This window comes from Magnolia sinica, chromosome 1 (genome assembly GCF_029962835.1).
Source record: "Magnolia sinica isolate HGM2019 chromosome 1, MsV1, whole genome shotgun sequence".
Taxonomy (NCBI): Eukaryota; Viridiplantae; Streptophyta; class Magnoliopsida; order Magnoliales; family Magnoliaceae; genus Magnolia; species Magnolia sinica.
In genome coordinates this window covers 31,856,849-31,875,601 of record NC_080573.1, presented here as the reverse complement: position 1 = coordinate 31,875,601, position 18,753 = coordinate 31,856,849, and the positions used below count along the sequence as shown (strand labels likewise).

General features: G+C 41.6%; 1 protein-coding gene across 3 annotated transcripts; it reads left to right on the top strand.

Annotated features, from left to right (window-relative positions):
* The first annotated feature begins 1,042 nt into the window (after nucleotides 1–1,042).
* On the top strand, nucleotides 1,043–18,495 carry LOC131244696 (uncharacterized). Of its 3 annotated transcripts, none has more exons than XM_058244160.1 (3): nucleotides 1,043–1,263; nucleotides 16,496–16,608; nucleotides 17,225–18,495. In XM_058244160.1, the coding sequence occupies exon 3, from the start codon at nucleotides 17,309–17,311 to the stop codon at nucleotides 18,395–18,397; it is 1,089 nt and encodes a 362-aa protein (XP_058100143.1). In that variant the 5' UTR covers nucleotides 1,043–1,263; nucleotides 16,496–16,608; nucleotides 17,225–17,308; the 3' UTR covers nucleotides 18,398–18,495. The 3 variants fall into 3 exon arrangements, with proteins under 3 accessions (XP_058100143.1, XP_058100144.1, XP_058100145.1); XM_058244161.1 differs by lacking the exon at nucleotides 1,043–1,263 and adding an exon at nucleotides 15,201–15,476; XM_058244162.1 differs by lacking the exon at nucleotides 1,043–1,263 and adding an exon at nucleotides 16,205–16,293.
* Nucleotides 18,496–18,753: the final 258 nt, after the last annotated feature.

Genomic DNA, 18,753 nt, shown 5'->3' with positions numbered 1-18,753 from the left:
AATTGATAAAGGCGCGAATCACCTTTAAGGATAGTGTATCATTTTACGTGACTTAGCCTAGTGAAACGAAGAAATTGAAATTTATTTTATTTTATTTTTATTTTTCGTTATATCCTATCTTTTTTCTAACACTCACCTGCCACCATCCAATGGCTAGTGGTCAGTTCTTTGTGGGCCCCATTGTGATGTATGTGTTTCATCCATGCCGTCCATCTATTTTCTAGATCATTGTATGGTATGAGACAAAAAATGAGGTATATCCCAATCTCAAGTGGACCACATTATAGGAAACAATGTTGAGTGAGCGTTGACCATTAAAAACTTTTTGGGGGCCATAAAAGTTTTGGATCAAGCTGATCTTTGTCTTTATCCCTTTAGATGGGTCTGTATGAGCTAATCAACAGATTAGATTTCAAATAAAGAGTACAGTGGGCCTGAGGAGGATTTTAATGGTGGATATCCGATCACTATCTGTAGTACGATCCACCTGAGATTTTTTTTTCGGGGGGGGGGGGTGGGATCTAGATGATCTTTGTCTTTTTCCCTTTATATGGGGCTGTATGACCTAATCAACAGATTGGATGTCAAATAAACAGTACAGTGGGCCTGAGGAGGATTTTAACTGTGGATATCTAATCACTATTGTTTTCCTTTAGTACAATCCACCTGAGATTTATATCCCTCTAATTTTTGGGATCAAGCCATAAAATGATATGTAAAAATGAATGAACAGAGTGGATGAAATACATACATCATGGTGGGGCCCATATCGCACCGACCACAGCCACCGGGCTGGTGGCAGGGGGAGTAGGCAATCCGTTTCCCTAAACAGTTCTCTTCATGGTCGTCCATTTTCCACACACAGAGTGTGGCCCACTTGATGGTTTCATTGATACGGTCAGCCCCACCTAATTACTGACCCTGATCTTACACACGTGGGCCTCATTGGCACGTGTCCACGACTCACCACCTCAATCTCTCCTCGTGGGTATTTTAGTAAAATCTTAAGAACTCTCCCGCCTTTTTCTCTTTGCGCTTACGTGCCGAACCCAAGATTCGGCCGGACTCTTCCCCTATTTCTCTCCTCTGTACGACAAAAATCCCCAAATACAAATCCTCTTTCCAGGGCTTTTTTTCTTTTTTCTCATGTATTCAGCGCCAAAAGAGGTTTCTGATCTGATCAGTAATTAACCTTTTTGAATCGAAATGCAGGAGAGCTTGCTTCAGAATGGGATTGAATCGAACGGAGATCTCCATTTCCAGGTGAGCTTCTGTTGTTTTTAAGATCTGTTTGGTAGAATGCATTTCAATCTCGGGTTCTTTTTTCTCTTATTTTTTCTTATTTTTAATTAAAGAGATAAAACCCAATACTGGATTATGGATTTTTGGTCGTGGGACTTCGGAGATTTTTTATAAAAATTTTCTGGATATAAATTTTCTAACGTACGCCGGTTATTGCCGTCGGGAAACCTGCCTGATAAGGTGGCGCACGTTAGCAAATCCGTACGGGGATGGTTAAAGTGGGCCGGTGGCTCGGGCTTGAAGCCGGAGGCGGGGAGTGGGCTCTGAGCCCGACGTAAGCTCTTTTGATGCATTGGAGGGTGCGCGTTAGCGATCTGTACGCGTGGTGGGGCGCACGTTAAGAAGAGCGCCGGACGCGGCTCAATGCCAGAGATCCGTTTTCTGAGATCTGAGTCCGACGTGAAGCCCGCACCATTTCATGCATTGAGATGGCGCGCTTTTGCTCTATAGTGATGAATGCTAATTTACGCCGGAAGGTCAGGCAGGTGTCTCAAAAAGGTATCATAAAGATACGTGCGAAAAAGGTCGATGGCTTGGTGATCCGAACCATTGATAAGATGGGCCTTCATCATGATGGCGCGTGCACTAAAAAATCCCACCTATATTTCTGTTTGGGAAGGGGATTGCTTCCCACGGGGGTTCTGTGGGACCCACCGTTATGTATGTTTGTCTCCATCGTCCATTCATTTTTTAATGTCATTTTAGGACATGAGCCGAAAAAATGAGGCAGATCCAATGATCGAGTATACCACACGTGGGATTGAACGCCCACCGTTAAAAACATTGTGGGAGTGGCAGGAGTTTTGATCAAGCTGATATTTATGTTTTCCATTCATCCAGGGTTGGATGGTCACGGTGGGCGTCATTATCACCGCTGCTTGTATAGCGTGGTTCACTTCAATCTTGGATCTGACTCATTTTTGGTTTATACACTAAAATGATGTGGAAAATAGATGGACGGTGTGGATAAAACACATACATCATGGTGGGCTCCACAGCCCCTGCATGGATGGTGCCTCCATCCAACGCTTAGGACCCTCAATATCCACTGTTTGGATCACGGGCTTGTGGGCTCCACTAGTATATGCTAAAATTCCGTACGGCTTTGGACAACTTTCCCGCCCCGAGCATTTTTAGTGGACCGCGCCCATCAAGATGGTCTGCTGGCGCATGATAGCATAGAGCACTAAGAAAAGTAGAGACTTGAAGGTGACCCTGGTCAAACCTGACGGTAATACCGAAATCATTAGGGTTGTAGAGAGCCTGTACAACAACAACAAAAAAAAAGAAGTTACGTGGCACCCACCATGACGTGTGTGACATCCACTCCGTCCATAATTTGAGTCAGCTCATTTTAATTGTAAACCCAAAAAATCAGGTCGATTCAACATCAGTGAACCATACAACAGGGAACATTGTAGTTGGGAACATGCACCGTTGAAACCTTCCTGGGCCCACGGTGCTGGTTATATGACATCCAACCCGTTCATAAGATAATTCCCATCAGGATGATGAGAAAAAAATCAAATATCGGCCTGACTCAAGACTTTAGTGGGCCCTATGATAGTTTCAATGGTAAGCGTCCCCGTCCCCAACTTTTCCCTGTGGCGTGTGGCCCACTTGACTTCTGGATTCGTTTGATTTTGTAATATGGCATAAAATGAGTTGACTCGAATGATGGACAGAGTGGATGATGTCACTCACATCATGGTGTGGCCCACAAAACTTTTTGTTGCACGGGTTTGTGTGTGGCAGGAAATTCACGCCCTTTCTACCCGAGTCGGTGTTTTCGCCGTGCACTGCAGCGGCGACAGCGGAGCACAGGGGCAGAGTGGAAGAAAGAGGACCCAGATTGGGTACGCTCGCCCATCATGATCTAAAGACGCTTACGGAGTCTTCCACCATGATCTCTGAGTTTTATCTTCACCGTCCATCCATTTTACCATATCAGTTGTATGAGACAAAAAATGAAATAGATCTAAGGCTCAAGTGGACCACACCATAGGAAGCAGTGTTGGTAATGACACCACCGTTGAAACCTTCTTAGGGGCCACTGTGGTATTTATTAGCCATCCAACCTGTTCATAAGGTCACATAGACACAGTGTTCGAAATTTCGGTATCGCACAATGTATCGCACCCTTGGGATATAGATACATATCGGTTGTCGCACGAGATATATCGTTTGTGTTGCGTAGTTTATCGCACTTTTTGGGAAACATAGGAAAACATTGGAAAAATGGTTGAATTTTTTAATGAAACTTTGGAAATTGTTAAAAAGACCCTTAATACACACTTTTAAATCATAACATTTCAAAAAAAAAGTGCACATAATAAATTTCCTTTGTATAGGGTCCTAAGCTATATGATGTTTAACTGAACTAACGCAACTATATTTAAATTGAATGCATGATATTTATAAATATATCAAAATCAGATAGATCCACCACTCAGATGGGCCACACCACATGAAACAATGAGATTTGATGCCAACAGTAGGTTAATAATTAGGGGCCACCATGATGTGGACCTTCAATCAAAGTTGTTAATCAAGTGTAACTCATTAAAATAAAGAGAAGGTACAAAATTCATCCTGATAAAAGAAACTCAAGTGGGCCTCACAACGTGAATTTATTAATTTGGAAGAAGTTTTACATCATTCTCATTGGTGTGGCCCACAATAGTTTTTTAATCAGGCTCATATTTTGTATGTACGGATCATCAGATGAATAGTGGATATTACATTTACAGCATGTTTTACCCTACAGAGCTGTAACTGTTTTATTCCCAGCATGTTTTCACTTCATACAGGTGTGTATATGAACATATCAACAAGTCGGATAGAAAGTAAATGACATGGTGGACCCTGAAGTGACGCACCAAGTTCTATGAGGCCCACCATGATGTATATGTTGTATCCACAGCGTCCATCCATTTAGAGATATCATTTTAGGCCATAAGAAAAAGAACAAGTCAGATCCAAAGCTCGAGTGGACCCCACCACAGAAAACAGTGGAGAGAGTGTCGCCCACCATTAAAATTTTGTAAGGGCCACGAAAGTTTTCGATCAAGCTGAAATTTATTTTTTCCTTTCTTTCATGTTTGTCTGAACTTATAAACTATAAACATGTTGGATCTCAGATAAACATCATAATGGAGCTTAGGAAAGTTTCAAAGGTGGGCGTCCCTCTCCCCACTGTTTTTTATGGTGGGGTCCACTCAAAATTTGGATCTGACTCATTCTTTGTCTCATACCTTAAAATGATATACCCAAATGTATGGATTGTGTAGATACAACACATTCATCATGGCGGGCCCCACAGAACTTGAAGCGTCACTTCAGTAGCCAGTTTGGCTACGCAACCCATCAGTATCTTCCACGCACGCCGCCGCAGGGAGACGGATTGGCTACTCCCCCTAACACCGGCCTCATGGTTGGTGGTCGGTGCTCTATGGGCCCCACCATAATGTATTTGTTTCATCCATTCCGTTCATCCATTTCTACGGATCATTTTAGAGATTGATATAAAAAATCATAGGGATATAAATCGCGGGTGGACTACACCAATGGAAAACAATAATGGTTGGATATCCACCATTAAAATCCTCCTAAGGCCCACTGTATTGTTTATTTGACATCCAATCTGTTGATTGGGTCCTAAAGACCCTGATGAAGGGAAAAAATAAATATCAGGTTAATTTAAAGCTTTTATGGCTCCCAAAACGCTTTTAATGGTCAACATTCATTCAACACTGTTTCCTGTAATGTGGTCCACTTGAGTTGTGGATATGGTTCAATTTTGGGCTCAATACCTAAATTGATCAGTAAAAACAGATGGACGGCGTGGATAAACCACGTATAATCACGATGTCCCTACAGAGTTTACTTAGTAAGATAAGAGCATACTGAGTACGTAGTCTCATATGAACGCCCGTCGCACAAGATGTCACCAAGTTACGTGGGTCCCACCATGATGTATTTTTTCTATCTACACCGTCCATACATTTGAAGAGATCATTTTATAACATGAGCCAAAAAATGGGTCAGATCCAGAGCTCGAGTGGACCCCACCATAAAAAACAGTGGAGAAAGGTTTCAACGGTGGAAATCAGTATCACCACTGTTTCCTGTGGTATGATCTTATATTTTTCTAAAATTTGGGATCAACCCTTAAATTAGATGGGAAAGCAGATGGACAGTGCGGATGGACCACATACATTAAAGGCGGGCCCAAGTGAGTTTACTGAGTACGATAAGAGCGTACTGAGTAACGCACCACGACAAGCCTTTACCCCATCCGCCGAAGCGAATTGCGCACTGTGTACTGAGTAAACTCTGTGGGGCCCACTGTCATTCATGCATTTTATCAAATCCGTCCATCCGTTTTATCATATAATTTCAGGGCTTTAAACGAAAAATTAATCATATCCAAAGCTCAAGTGGACCACACCACTTGAAACAGTTTGAATTGAAGTCTATCGTTGAAAAGTTCTTGGGGGCCCTTTAGATCAAGATGATATTTGTTTTTTCCATTCATCCATGTCTTCGTGATATTATGAACAGTTTGGATGACAAATAAACATCATTGGGGGCCTTATAAATATTTCAACGGTGGAAATCAATATTTCCACCGTTTCCTTTGGTATGGTCTACTTGAGATTTTGATATACTTTATTTTTGGGCTCAACCACTAAAATGATCTAGAAAAATGTATGGACGGTGTGGATAAACCACATGAATTCACAGTGGGGCCTACAGAGTTTACTCAGTACGAAAAGAGCGTACTGAGTGACTCAGTACGCAATCCGATTTCCCCATTCGCGCCCATCTTTCACTTTACCACTTCATTTTTACCCCTATCCACACAGTCCGATCCGTCTTTCACACGCAACCCCTCAAATCTCGTTCCAGAAGGAAAGGTTCGTCGATCCGGCTTGATTCCTCGCCAGAATCTCTGATAAAGAGGGAAGTTGAAGAAAATGGCAAGAAAATCGTACTCACCTGTCGAATGGCCCACCTTCGATCACCGCTACAGCTAGGTACTCTCCAATTTCTTCTTCTTTTTTTTTTCTAATTCAAATTTTTGGATTTTTTGGTGCGATATCGATGATATATCGGCCGATATCTGGATTTTGAATTTTTTGGTATCTTCCGGGGGTTATTGCGAGTGTGTCGTCTCGCAGTGGTGCGATAACGATAATATCGGCCGATAGTATCGATATTTCAAACACTGCATAGACCTCGATATGAAGGGAAGACACAAAGATCATCTTTATTTTTGTGGTCCCTAAAAGTTTTCAATGGTACGTGTTTAATCCCCACTGTGTGGTCTACTTGATCCTTGGGTCTGCCTCAATTTTTGTCATCAATACTAAAATGATATGGCAAAATTGATGGACGGTGTGGATTAAACCCATAGATCACAGTTAAAGACTCCATAACTCATCCGTCACTGGCTAGGCCCTGGTGGGTAGTATACCCAATCTGCGTCCGACACAGAGATGACAATTGGCCAACACAGAGATGACATGGGAACCGGATTGGCTACTCCCCCTGCCACCAACCAAGCCAATGGCTGGTGGTCAGGGTGCTCTGTGGGCCCTATCATGATGTATGTGTTTCTTTCATGCCGTCCATCTATTTTTATAAATTATTTTACGGTATGAGACCAAAATTGAGGTATATCCCAATCTTAAGTAGACCACGTTACAGGAAACAGTGTTGAATGAACGTTGAGGATTAAAAACTTTTTCGGGCCGTAAAAGTTTTGGACCAAGATGATCTTTGTTTTTTTTCCCTTCATCTGGGTCCGTATGACTTAATCAACGGATTGGATGTCAAATAAACAGTACTGTGGGCTTTAAGAGGATTTTAATGGTGGATATCTAATCACTATTGTTTTCCTGTGGTGTGATCCACCTGAGATTTATATCCCTCTCATTTTTCGGATCAAGCAATAAAATAATCTGTAAAAATGGATGAACGGAATGGATGAAACACATACATCATGGTGAGGCCCACAGAGCAGGCTGGTGGCAGGGGGAGTAGCCAGTCCGTTGGAGAATTTATGTATTATATCTGGAAACGGATTGGCTACTTCCCATGCCACAGCCAATGGCTGGTGGTCGGTGCTCCATGGGCCCACCATGATATATATTTTCCATCCATGCCGTTCATCTATTTTTGTAGATCATTTTACGGTACTGCAAAAAAAAGGAAAAAAACGAATGAGGTATATCCCAATTTCAAGTGGACCATGTCACAGGAAGCAATATTGAATGAACGTAGACCGTTAGAAACTTTTTGGAGGCCATAAAAGTATTAGATCAAGCTGATCTTTGTTTTTTCCCTTCATCTAGGTCTTTATAACCTAATCAACAGACTGGACGTCAAATAAACAGTACAGTGGGCCTTAGGAGGATTTAAATGATGGATATCTAATCACTATTTTGTTCCCGTGGTGGGGTCCACCTGAGATTTATATCTTCTCATTTTTTTAAATGAATCCCTAAAATGATCTTTAAAAATGGATGAACAGAAGGGATGAAATACATACATCATGGTGGGCCCACGGAGCACCAACCACTAGCCACAGGGCTGGTGTCAAGGGGAGTAGCCAATTCGTTTCCATTATATCTTCCACACATGGGAAGCGGATTGCGTACTGAGTAACTCAGTACAGTAAGCGTACTGAGTAAACTCAGTGGGCCCCTGTGTCATTCATGCACCATCTCTTTTAAGACATAATTTTAGGGCTATATACCAAAAATAGAATATATAAAATTTTCAAATGGACCACACCACCGGAAACTGTGTGAATTGAACATCTACGGTAAGAGCGTACTGAGTAACTCAGTACGCAATCCGATTTCCACATGGGGATGTGTGTCTGGGACGGTTTGGCTTGTGACGCCAGTAGTCGGTGCCATGTGGACTGCACCATGATGTATGTCCTTTATCCGTGTCGTCTATACATTTTGAAAGATAATTTTAGGGCTTGATGACAAAAATGAGGTAGATCCAAACCTCAGGTTGACCACACCATGGCAAAACAGTAGTGGTTGAATTTCCACCATTAAAAACCTCCTAGGCCCGCTGTAATGGTTATTTGACATATAACCGGTTGGTTATGTCATACAGGCTTGGATGAAGGGAAAATATATATATTAGCTTGATCCAAAACTTTTGTGGCCCTCAGAGGTTTTTCACTGTAGGCGTTCAATCAACACTGTGCGGGTCCACTTGAGATTTAGATCAACTTCATTTTTGGGGTCATACCGTAAAATGATATGGAAGAACGGGTGGACGGCATGGATGAAACATATATATCATGGTGGGGTCCACAGATCACCGACCACTAGGAGTAGCCAATCCAATCCCGTCTGTCTGGGATCCGCACCGCCCAATTTGTGGGCCCCATTGTTGATAAAACAAAGCCCGAAAGTTGCACTGGTTAAACGGTCTTAACCACCTAATCTGCTCCTCGAAGCTAAACCTTTGGCCATTGAATCTGCACCCGTCCAATCAGTGGACACTACTTTCGATCAGGTGTGGATGCATGTCTCTGTGGTAGAGTTCGAGTGCCCATGTAGACTTTGTGTGTGTGAGTAGGTCGGTGTAAAAGAAAAAAGAGATCATTTCATCAATCGGATTTTCCAGCTTACACCATTAATTCACACCGGAGGATACAATTCGTACTGCCTGGATTGTCCTGCATCTCTGTAACATGTACGGTGGATGACAGGCCACAGCTCGAAAAAGGAGTCAATTGATACTCTAGCAGTGTACTGCTCGATACTCAGGCACCCATAAATTACATATGTGGCATGAATTGACTTGAATTAAGCTGATTAAATTATGGAACCACTGTTGCTAATTCCCGGTTAGTGGTGGCAATCGGTTGGGTTGGGTTCGGTTCAGTTATAATCAGAGTGGGGTCAAACCCAAACCCAATCCATTTGTTGAACTGGTTGAGAACCTCGACTCCAATCCAACCCATTAACAAACCAAACCCAGCAAGCCTGGCTCATTTAATTAAAAAATGAATTTAAAATAAAAACATATTATCATCTCATAGAAAAAATACAAAAAATTCATTATCAACATCATTTAAGACTTATCTCAACTATTTTTTTTTTCTAAAGTATCATGTACATATTTAGAATTATTGATTTATATAAATTCAAACTCTTGCTGTAATTAAATTACAACCAACATAATTAAGTTTAAATTGTTTATACTTATTATAGTGTAAGAAATTTTACAAAACAATTCTTACTAATGTAGAATTTACATTTTGATACATTTTTCAAAAAGGTTTTGATTAATTAAGTAATTATCATTGTAGCACCATCTCTTAATGGAAGTTGGGTCGAGTTTGCGAGCAAGGGGGGTGGTGACTTGGGTGGAGCCCACCATTATCTTTATGTGAAACATACTCGGACCATCAGGCGCCCCGCTCGATATTAAGTCCAAGGACCAAAAATCAACTCTATCCATGATTCGAGTGGACCACATGATTAAAAATGATGTAAGGGTGACGCTCACCTTTTAAATTGTTCCCTTAGTGTGGCCCACCTAAATCATGGATGGGCTTAATTTTTGGGCCCATGCCTAAATTTTAGTGTAGCTTCTAATGATTGGTGTGGGTAAATTTTGTTGTTGTAGATTTTGTATAATCATCACGGTGGGCCCATAAAATCAAGGGTGGGATGTCTCTCTCTCAATTGTTTCCTTTGGTGTAGCTTCACCTGAAGCACATGTCGGCTTGATTTTTTTGGCCCGTGGCTTAACATGGATTACTTGTCTAATCATGAGAGTGGATCTCACACGGCTTAACATGGATTACTTGTCTAATCATGAGAGTGGATCTCACACGCATATCGTGTTGGCAAGACGTGCATCTTGTAAAATGCTTTTTTTAAAAATAAAAAAATAAACCAGTGATAATCTAGAAACAATAGGGAGAGGGACACCCACCTTCAATTTTTTAAGGGGCCCACAATGATGTGTATGTGAAACCCTCTCCCACCATTAGATGGATAATCCTACATTAGGCCCTTGGTTAATAAAAAGAAGGCTAAACTATGAGTTTTCCTATCATGTGGTCCACATGAATCAAAAAATATTTATATTATAAAATGTATCACACATCTCTCTCTCTCTCTCTCTCTCTCTCTCTCTCTCTCTCTCTCTCTATATATATATATATATATATATAGGAACTCAAGCAGGTTGCACCATTTAAAATCATGGGAAATCATCACAAGCATCTAAAAACACTTGTTGGAGCCCACCTAAGTTTTGGAATGGCTTGAAATTTGGTGTGACCCTTCATCCAAGTGGGATACACGCAATGGATGGCTGGATGTCTGAACCACATCTTACTAGGCCCTGTAAACATTCAGAAAGGTTTCAATGGGAGCATCCACTCTCAACTGTTGTCTGTGGTGTGGCCCACCTAATGCATGGATTGGCCCGCTTTTTAGGCCCATGGCTCAACATGGAAGGGTGCATCTGATTAATGGGATGAATGTCAGTCAAAAATGAAAATAAGATACATGAGAACTGTTCCATGGTGAGCTATTGCCCTAAAAACAGGCCCATCCATTACTTCGGTGGGCCAGACCACTGACAACATTTGAGAGTGGGTGCCTATCCTTTGAAACCTTCTTGATTATATATAATGACCAGTGAGATATAGTTCAGACATTCAGCCCATCCATTATATGTGTCTCTCTTGGATGAGGGGCCACACCCAATTTTACGGGGTTCCAAAATTCAAGTGAACCCCACTGAGTGGTTTTAGATGTTATGTGCATGATTTTAGATGGTACCTGATTTCCAAAAATGGCTGATATTTGAAACATCCCATAATCTAGGGGGGACCTACGAATGCACGGCGTGGATGTCCATCACACTTCACAGTGGGCCCATAGAGCTCAACGTCATGGGAAGCTTCCGTGAGGTTCCATCCGGCCGAGCACATAGAAAGTTCCCATGAGGTCGAGTTGTGTGGGCCCACCACATACCAAAGTTGAGAGGGGCTACCCTCCATTAAAACATTCATAATCATTTTTTGGGCCCACCGAGTTGTGGTTCACAAATCCAGCCCATCCATTATGTGTGTCCCACTTGGATGAGGGGTCAGACCAAGTTCCAGACACATCCAAATTTCAGGTGGGCCCCAACAAGTGGTTTTATATGTCTTAGGCATGTCTTCACATGATTTTAGATAGTATAGCCCACCTGAGTTCTGTATACAGCTGATTTTTGGGATATCCCAGAATTTTAAGGGGACCCATCAAATGCACGGTGTTGATGTTCGACATACATCATGGTGGGCCCACACAGCTCGACCTCATAGAACCTTTTCCACACACACACACACGTGTGTGTGTGTGTGCATAGTACCAAGATCCAAGCCCAACCCGTTAGGGTTGATAAAACACCATCTAAACCCTAACAATAACCGTATGGTAAACGGGTCAACTCAAACCCTGACTGGTTGAGTTGGCAGGTCGAGTCAACTTTTCCACCCGTGGTCAGTCTCAAATTCAGATGAACGATCCAAACCTCTGATTCGTTACGATTGGAGTTTTTGATTTTTTATCTCGCAATAAATGCCCACCACCAATATGAAAGTGGGATAATAAAATAATCGTTATTTAGACTGGGGCCCACAATTTGGACAGTATTGTTTGAATTATTTATATGCCGCGTCCGCAACATTTAAGTAATTCCTAATTACCTGTCTATCATCCATCACACTCTGCATGAAGTCTCTCTTTAAAAATTGTTTAGAACCGCACCGTTGTCTTGTCCCCGCCGTAAGATAGCCAAATAAACCATGGAACTTTAACCGTACACGTGGCAGTGAAATGATGGATTGGCAGGACGTGAATCAGGCGGTGTCACCCACAGCATCACCAGCGGTGGTTTGGTAATGTGTTGGGCTCCGTGGGGCCCACTTTTTTAATTATTATTTTTTAATGTGTTATTCACGCCTATATCCATCCGTTTCCAGCTCATGTTATGTTACCAACTCAAAAAATAAAACAGATCCCATGCTCAAGTGAATCACACCACAGAAAACAGTGGTGATTGAATGCCCACAGTTAAAACATTGGTGATTGAACGCCCACCATTAAAAACTTCTCGGGGCTACAAGCTGATATTTTTGTTCTGCCTTCATTCACGTCCGTCTGGCCTTTTCAACGGATCGGGGGACAAATAAACGATACAGTAGGCCCTAGGAAGGTTTTCAACGGTGGTGTCATTATCCTACTATTAACTTGTGGTGTGGTCTTCTACTTGACCTTCGGATCTGCTTCATTTTCTGGGTTTATGCCCTAAAATGAGCGGCAAAACGGATGGATGGTGGGCCCACAGTACCCAATGCCTCACCACACGACATAATCCCCGTCCTTATTTGGACGGCACACAGATCAGTGTCGATTCAACCATGAAGGCATTTTTTATATACCTAAAATAGGGTATTACTAGGGCCTTCAATTGGACGGTTAAAAAGCAGAAACAGTTAAAACGGCTGAGAGAATGGGATGGGTGGGATTATCTTTTTTAGTTTGGTTTTCAAAAGACAGGCCATTAATGGTAAGGTCCACTAGAGGCACGGTCCTGATGCACCATTTATGTGTAGGATTGAGAGGTTCTCTATTACATCATTTCCCTTGTCGTCGGTGCTTGTGCGTTACGCCGCACCCGGCGTAGAGCAAGGGAATGCGGCCATAATTCCCCAACGAACTCAGTTAATGCCTCCAACGTATGCCTGCCTCCTAACCGTACGAAATGGGACAGAATATTGGCAACTTTCTACCATGTGAGACACGTTTCCGTGTCCTCCTCGAAACTGTACGAAATGGGTCAGAATATTGCGAACTTTCTACCACGTGAGAGACGTTTCCGTGTCCTTGAGAGGGAGTTTTCCGTGATGCACATGTATGAGTTCCAAACCATTCATCTGATGGGCCCCAATTTGGATATTCATATCCCATAAACCACTCTAATAGGACGATCATAACCATCCAACATTGGCCGAAGAACATGTATGGAAAGAGAGAGGAATGCTCACCTTTTTACGTGAGCACCCATGGGTACCTTTACACATGTGTCATGGGAACAGAATCTGAACAGTCCAAGTGATGCGGCACCCCTTGAAACATTTAAGGCCAATTTTCAGCCTGATCCAAAACTCTAGTGGGCCATAGAAAAGAGAAATGCAAATCAAGGGAGGAAACTGTTTCCTTTTGCCATGGCCCACCAGAGTTTTGTATCCGTCTAAAAATTGAGTTTGTGGGATTTCTAGGGGTGCCGCATCACGTGAACTGTTCAGATTCTGTGCCCATGACATGTATGCAAAGGTGCTCACGGGTGCTCACGTGAAAGGGTGTGCAAGTGAGCATTCCTCTCTTTATATATATATATATATATATATATATATATATATGGAAAAGGTTTTATACGGTCGAGCTCATGGGAACTTCCCATAAGCTCGAGCAGTGTGGACCCCACCATGATGTATGTTGGTGGGGCCCGCTTGAAATCTGGATGCATATGAAACTGAGTCTGACCACTCATCCAAGTGGGACACACATAATCGATGGGCTGAATTTGTGAACCACATCTCGGTGGGCCCAACAAATGATTATGAATGTTTTAATGGAGGGTAACCCCTCTCAACTTTTGTATGTGGTGTGACCCACAAAAGTTAAATTTTGACTTGATTTTTAAGCCCTAGGCCCACCATGGAATGGTGCATTTGACTGATGGGGTAGATGTTCGACACACATCACGGTGGGGCCCACACAACTCAACCTCATGGGAAGCATATTTTTTAAAGTATATCTGCCATGAATTCAATTCACTTGTGAGTACTGGAGAACGTTGGTTACGTTCTTCTTGATTAAATGGAATGTTCCAAAATTCATTTGGCTTAGCATCCAAAAGCAGCCCTAGAATCTGCCCATGATTTTTAGCCTTTGAATTCTTGATTTGGGTACGTGCTGTTTTTGAAAAGGTATGTTTTCTTATGCGTTCAAAGTATCTTTGTTATGAATTACCCATTCGTTCATTCGGTACATCTCTGGTCTTTGTCTCTTGAAGTAGAATGATGGGATACGCCATGTAATCTTTGCTGATATGGTATGTTAGTCATTGATGCTTCGTTTGATTTCACTACATGCCTCCTCTAAAGAAAAACCTTATCTGATTGACTGCAGTTGATGTTATTCAAAATATACAAAAGGGGAGAAGTCCAATCAGTATTTTAAGTAGCAAATAGTGTGCAGCGTGGTGTGAAGTTTGTGTTTTAAATAGAAAATAGAGTGGAGCGTGGTGTTCACCCCTTTGAAGCTTATGTTTTAAATAGCAAATATTGTGTTGTTCACCCATTTGAAGTGCAAGGTGTAAACTACATAGCAAGAGCTAGACGCTACTTCTAGATTTTTAATTAAGGTTGCGCTTGGTTGCACCAAATATCATGAAATTTTCATTATTGATCTATCTAAAATGATAGGGATAAAAAGGACAGATTAATCATAAAAATAAAGAAATAGCAAGGAAATTGACATAATATTATTACTTACATTATTTTACTAAAATCATTGAAAACACTAATTAGTGTTATCCAAAATGAAAAAATGTGTCAGATCATTAAAAATTTTGATTTTAATGATTAGTGAAAAATAATGTGTAGTGTAAGCTGCATAGCATGTGTGTAGGCTGTGTAGCATGTAGCTTAAGCTATTTTCATGAGCTAAGTGGCATGAAAGGCTAAGCTATGCTACCTAGCATAAGTTACACACTAACACACTACATAGTATAAGCTATTTGAAACATGGGTTGCAATGACCAGACCATCCTAATCACGTAATCAAATTATTTCCTTATGCTCATTGAGTGTGGATCATTACTTCTTCCCAATTTATAGGTGGAAGTCTTGCAATTATGAATAGAAGGATGCCTACCTTTGATGTCGTAATTGTCATTTGCATTTTTAGCGAATCTGATGTTTGCAAATTGCTTCATCAATAGATAATTGTTATTGACCACATTATATGTAGAAGACATGCTTATGACCTTCATTGCCATCTTGCATTATTGCTTCTATCTACCAAGAATGCAACAGAGAAAAGCAGGGTTTAACTAGAACTACGGTGAGATTGGTTGCACCATCGATTTTGAATTTCAATCATTAGTCCAATAACATGGAACTGCCTGATTGTGATTTCCTTCCATAGCATTCATATTTGTGAGTTTGGGCTCGAAATTGCAATGACGGAAAGGAAACTCAATTAAAATTGCTTCTACTTCCTTATTGTGACTACTGTGGAGCAATGGTCATTTTCTTCTTGATTGAATGGAATGTTTCACAATTCAATTGATTTGCGCATCCAAATGCCACCCTGTGGAGCGATGGTCATTTTCTTCTTGATTGAATGGAATGTTTCGCAATTCAATTGACTTATGCATCCAAATACCACCCTGGGACTCTACCCATGATGTTGATTTTTGAACATTTTTATTCTGGAATTTTGGGTAGGTACTGTTTTTCAGAAAGGTAGGTTCTTTGCATATTTTTTAAAGTATATCTGCCATGAATTCAATTCACTTATGAGTACTGGAGAACGTTGGTCACGTTCTTCTTGATTAAATGGAATGTTCCAAAATTCATTTGGCTTAGCATCCAAAAGCAGCCCTAGAATCTACCCATGATTTTTAGCCTTTGAATTCTTGATTTGGGTACGTGCTGTTTTTGAAAAGGTATGTTTTCTTATGTGTTCAAAGTATCTTTGCTATGAATTACCCATTCGTTCATTCGGTACATCTCTCGTCTTTGTCTCTTGAAGTAGAATGATGGGATACGCAATGTTCCAAAATTCATTTGGCTTAGCATCCAAAAGCAGCCCTAGAATCTACCCATGATTTTTAGCCTTTGAATTCTTGATTTGGGTACGTGCTGTTTTTGAAAAGGTATGTTTTCTTATGCGTTCAAAGTATCTTTGCTATGAATTACCCATTCGTTCATTCGGTACATCTCTGGTCTTTGTCTCTTGAAGTAGAATGATGGGATACGCCATGTAATCTTTGCTGATATGATATGTTAGTCATTGATGCTTCGTTTGATTTCACTACATGCCTCCTCTAAAGAAAAACCTTATCTGATTGACTGCAGTTGATGTTGGAAGTGGCCCAGTTACGAAGAAAGGCCGACATGTCATAGATCAACGACAGTAACAAAAACAGGAGAAGATTCCTTTCTTTCAGATTCAAAATATCTTACTAGAGGTACCATACGATGCTCTATCAAAAGAAGTGACATTTATTTATTTTTATTGAATCCAGCAATGGTTCACAGTGGGACCGCCTTTCAGTAACCACCCATCACGGAATGATTCATGCCTAATGTCTACCCTATCAAATGATCCCAGCCTTCTGCTGAAAATTACAATTACAACCTCTGGTCCATGTTGAAAGGGGTCCAGATCGGAACATTCAGATCAAACAATGGAGGAGATCTTTTTTGAGCTCTCACATCTGCCATGGGGTGCCCCCACCATATGAATAACTCTGATCACCAAAAGTAGACTGTATGTTCATGGGGACGCCCAACCATATGAATGATTCTGATTGCCACAAATGTTCATGTTATCAGGTCCCTGAAAATGCTTGATCAAACATTCAATCACTCTTCTTACTGTTTCCATCTGCTGCCGCAAATTTTCCTTGTTTTAATCACATTAAAAAAACTGATCATTAGATTTCAAAAATCATATATACTTTTGCTGTTTCCATGTTTCCATTGTGTACTTTGTTTTGCTTGATTTGCTTCAATAGATGTCTCCTCTGCTTAAGCCAAGCAATCTAATTCGTTATGTTTCCTAAGCTTGAGAAATCAATGCAGATGATTGAAAGAGGGCCAGCTAAGAACGAAGCTGAACATGTCGTTTGATACTTATAATCATCATCCCCTCCATAAATCACTCATATGGCCAGAAAATCACCCCGTTCCATCCTCAGAAGAGCTCCCCCTCGCCTGCTCTTGATCCTTCTCTTCATAACCATCCCTGCTTGCATGATCGCAATATTCACACATGGCCAGAAGATCTCCTACTTCTTCCGCCCTCTCTGGGACAGCCCCCCACGACCGTTCATCCGCATTCCCCATTACTACGCCGAGAACGTCTCAATGCAACACCTCTGCCACCTCCATGGTTGGTCCCTCCGCTCTAAACCCCGCCTTGTGTTCGATGCGATCCTCTTCAGCAACGAGCTTGACATCCTTGAGATCCGGTGGCGTGAGCTCCTCCCTTACGTTCACAAATTCATCCTCCTGGAGTCAAACACAACCTTCACTGGCATTCCCAAACCACTCTTCTTCTCTGAGAACCGCCAGCAGTTTGACTTTGTGGGCGATAAGATTGTCCATGCCACAACCCCAGTGCAGGGCACTGATGTGAGCCACAGGGACCCATTCACCCATGAGGCACAGCACCGCAGGGCCGTTGATGCACTCATTCGCCATGCGGGGGTTTCAGTAGGAGACCTGCTCATAATGTCGGACACTGATGAGGTGCCAAGCCCGCACACAGTGAGGCTTCTCCAATGGTGTGACGGGCTCCCACCTGTGATGCACCTGGAGCTGAAGAACTACATGTATTCTTTCGAATTCCCTGTGGATTTCAGCAGTTGGCGGGCCACAGCCCACATTGTGGGGCCGAGGACACGGTACCAGCATTCCCGTCAGACAGATCTTCTATTTGCTGATGCAGGGTGGCATTGCAGCTTTTGCTTCCGACGGATAAAAGATTTTGTGTTTAAGATGACAGCATACAGCCATGCCGACCGTGTGAGGAGTCCAGATTTTCTGAGCTACTGGAGGATACAGAGGATTATCTGTCGTGGCAACAATCTTTTCGACATGCTGCCAGAGGAGTATACCTTTAAGGAGCTTATTCATAAGATGGGATCAATTCCAAAGTCAGTGTCAGCTGTTCATCTTCCATCTTCTCTATTACAGAAAGCTGAGAAGTTCAGGTTCCTTCTGCCTGGCGGATGTTTACGGGAGCATGGCTGAAGTTTTTTTGGGCCAAGTAATCGCCAAAATTCAAATTTTCAAATAAGGATACAATGGTTTTTCTTAATGACAAAAAGGAAAAAAAGAGTTGAAGATTACTTGGATTCTGTGAAATGTAAAATTAATTATTGTTGTTGTTTCGAAGATTTTAGAAAAGATAGTGAAAAAATCTTCTCTTCTTCTTTTCTTTTCTTTTGTTTTTTGCAAAATGGAAGAATCCAAGCTATTAGCAAATAGCACTAACTTGTTCTTTTCTAAGCTATTAGCAAATAGCACTAACTTGTTCTTTTTTTTTTCCTTCTTTTTTTTTTTTTTGTTGTTTTTCTTTCTTTTTTAATTTAGTATAAGTCACTTGA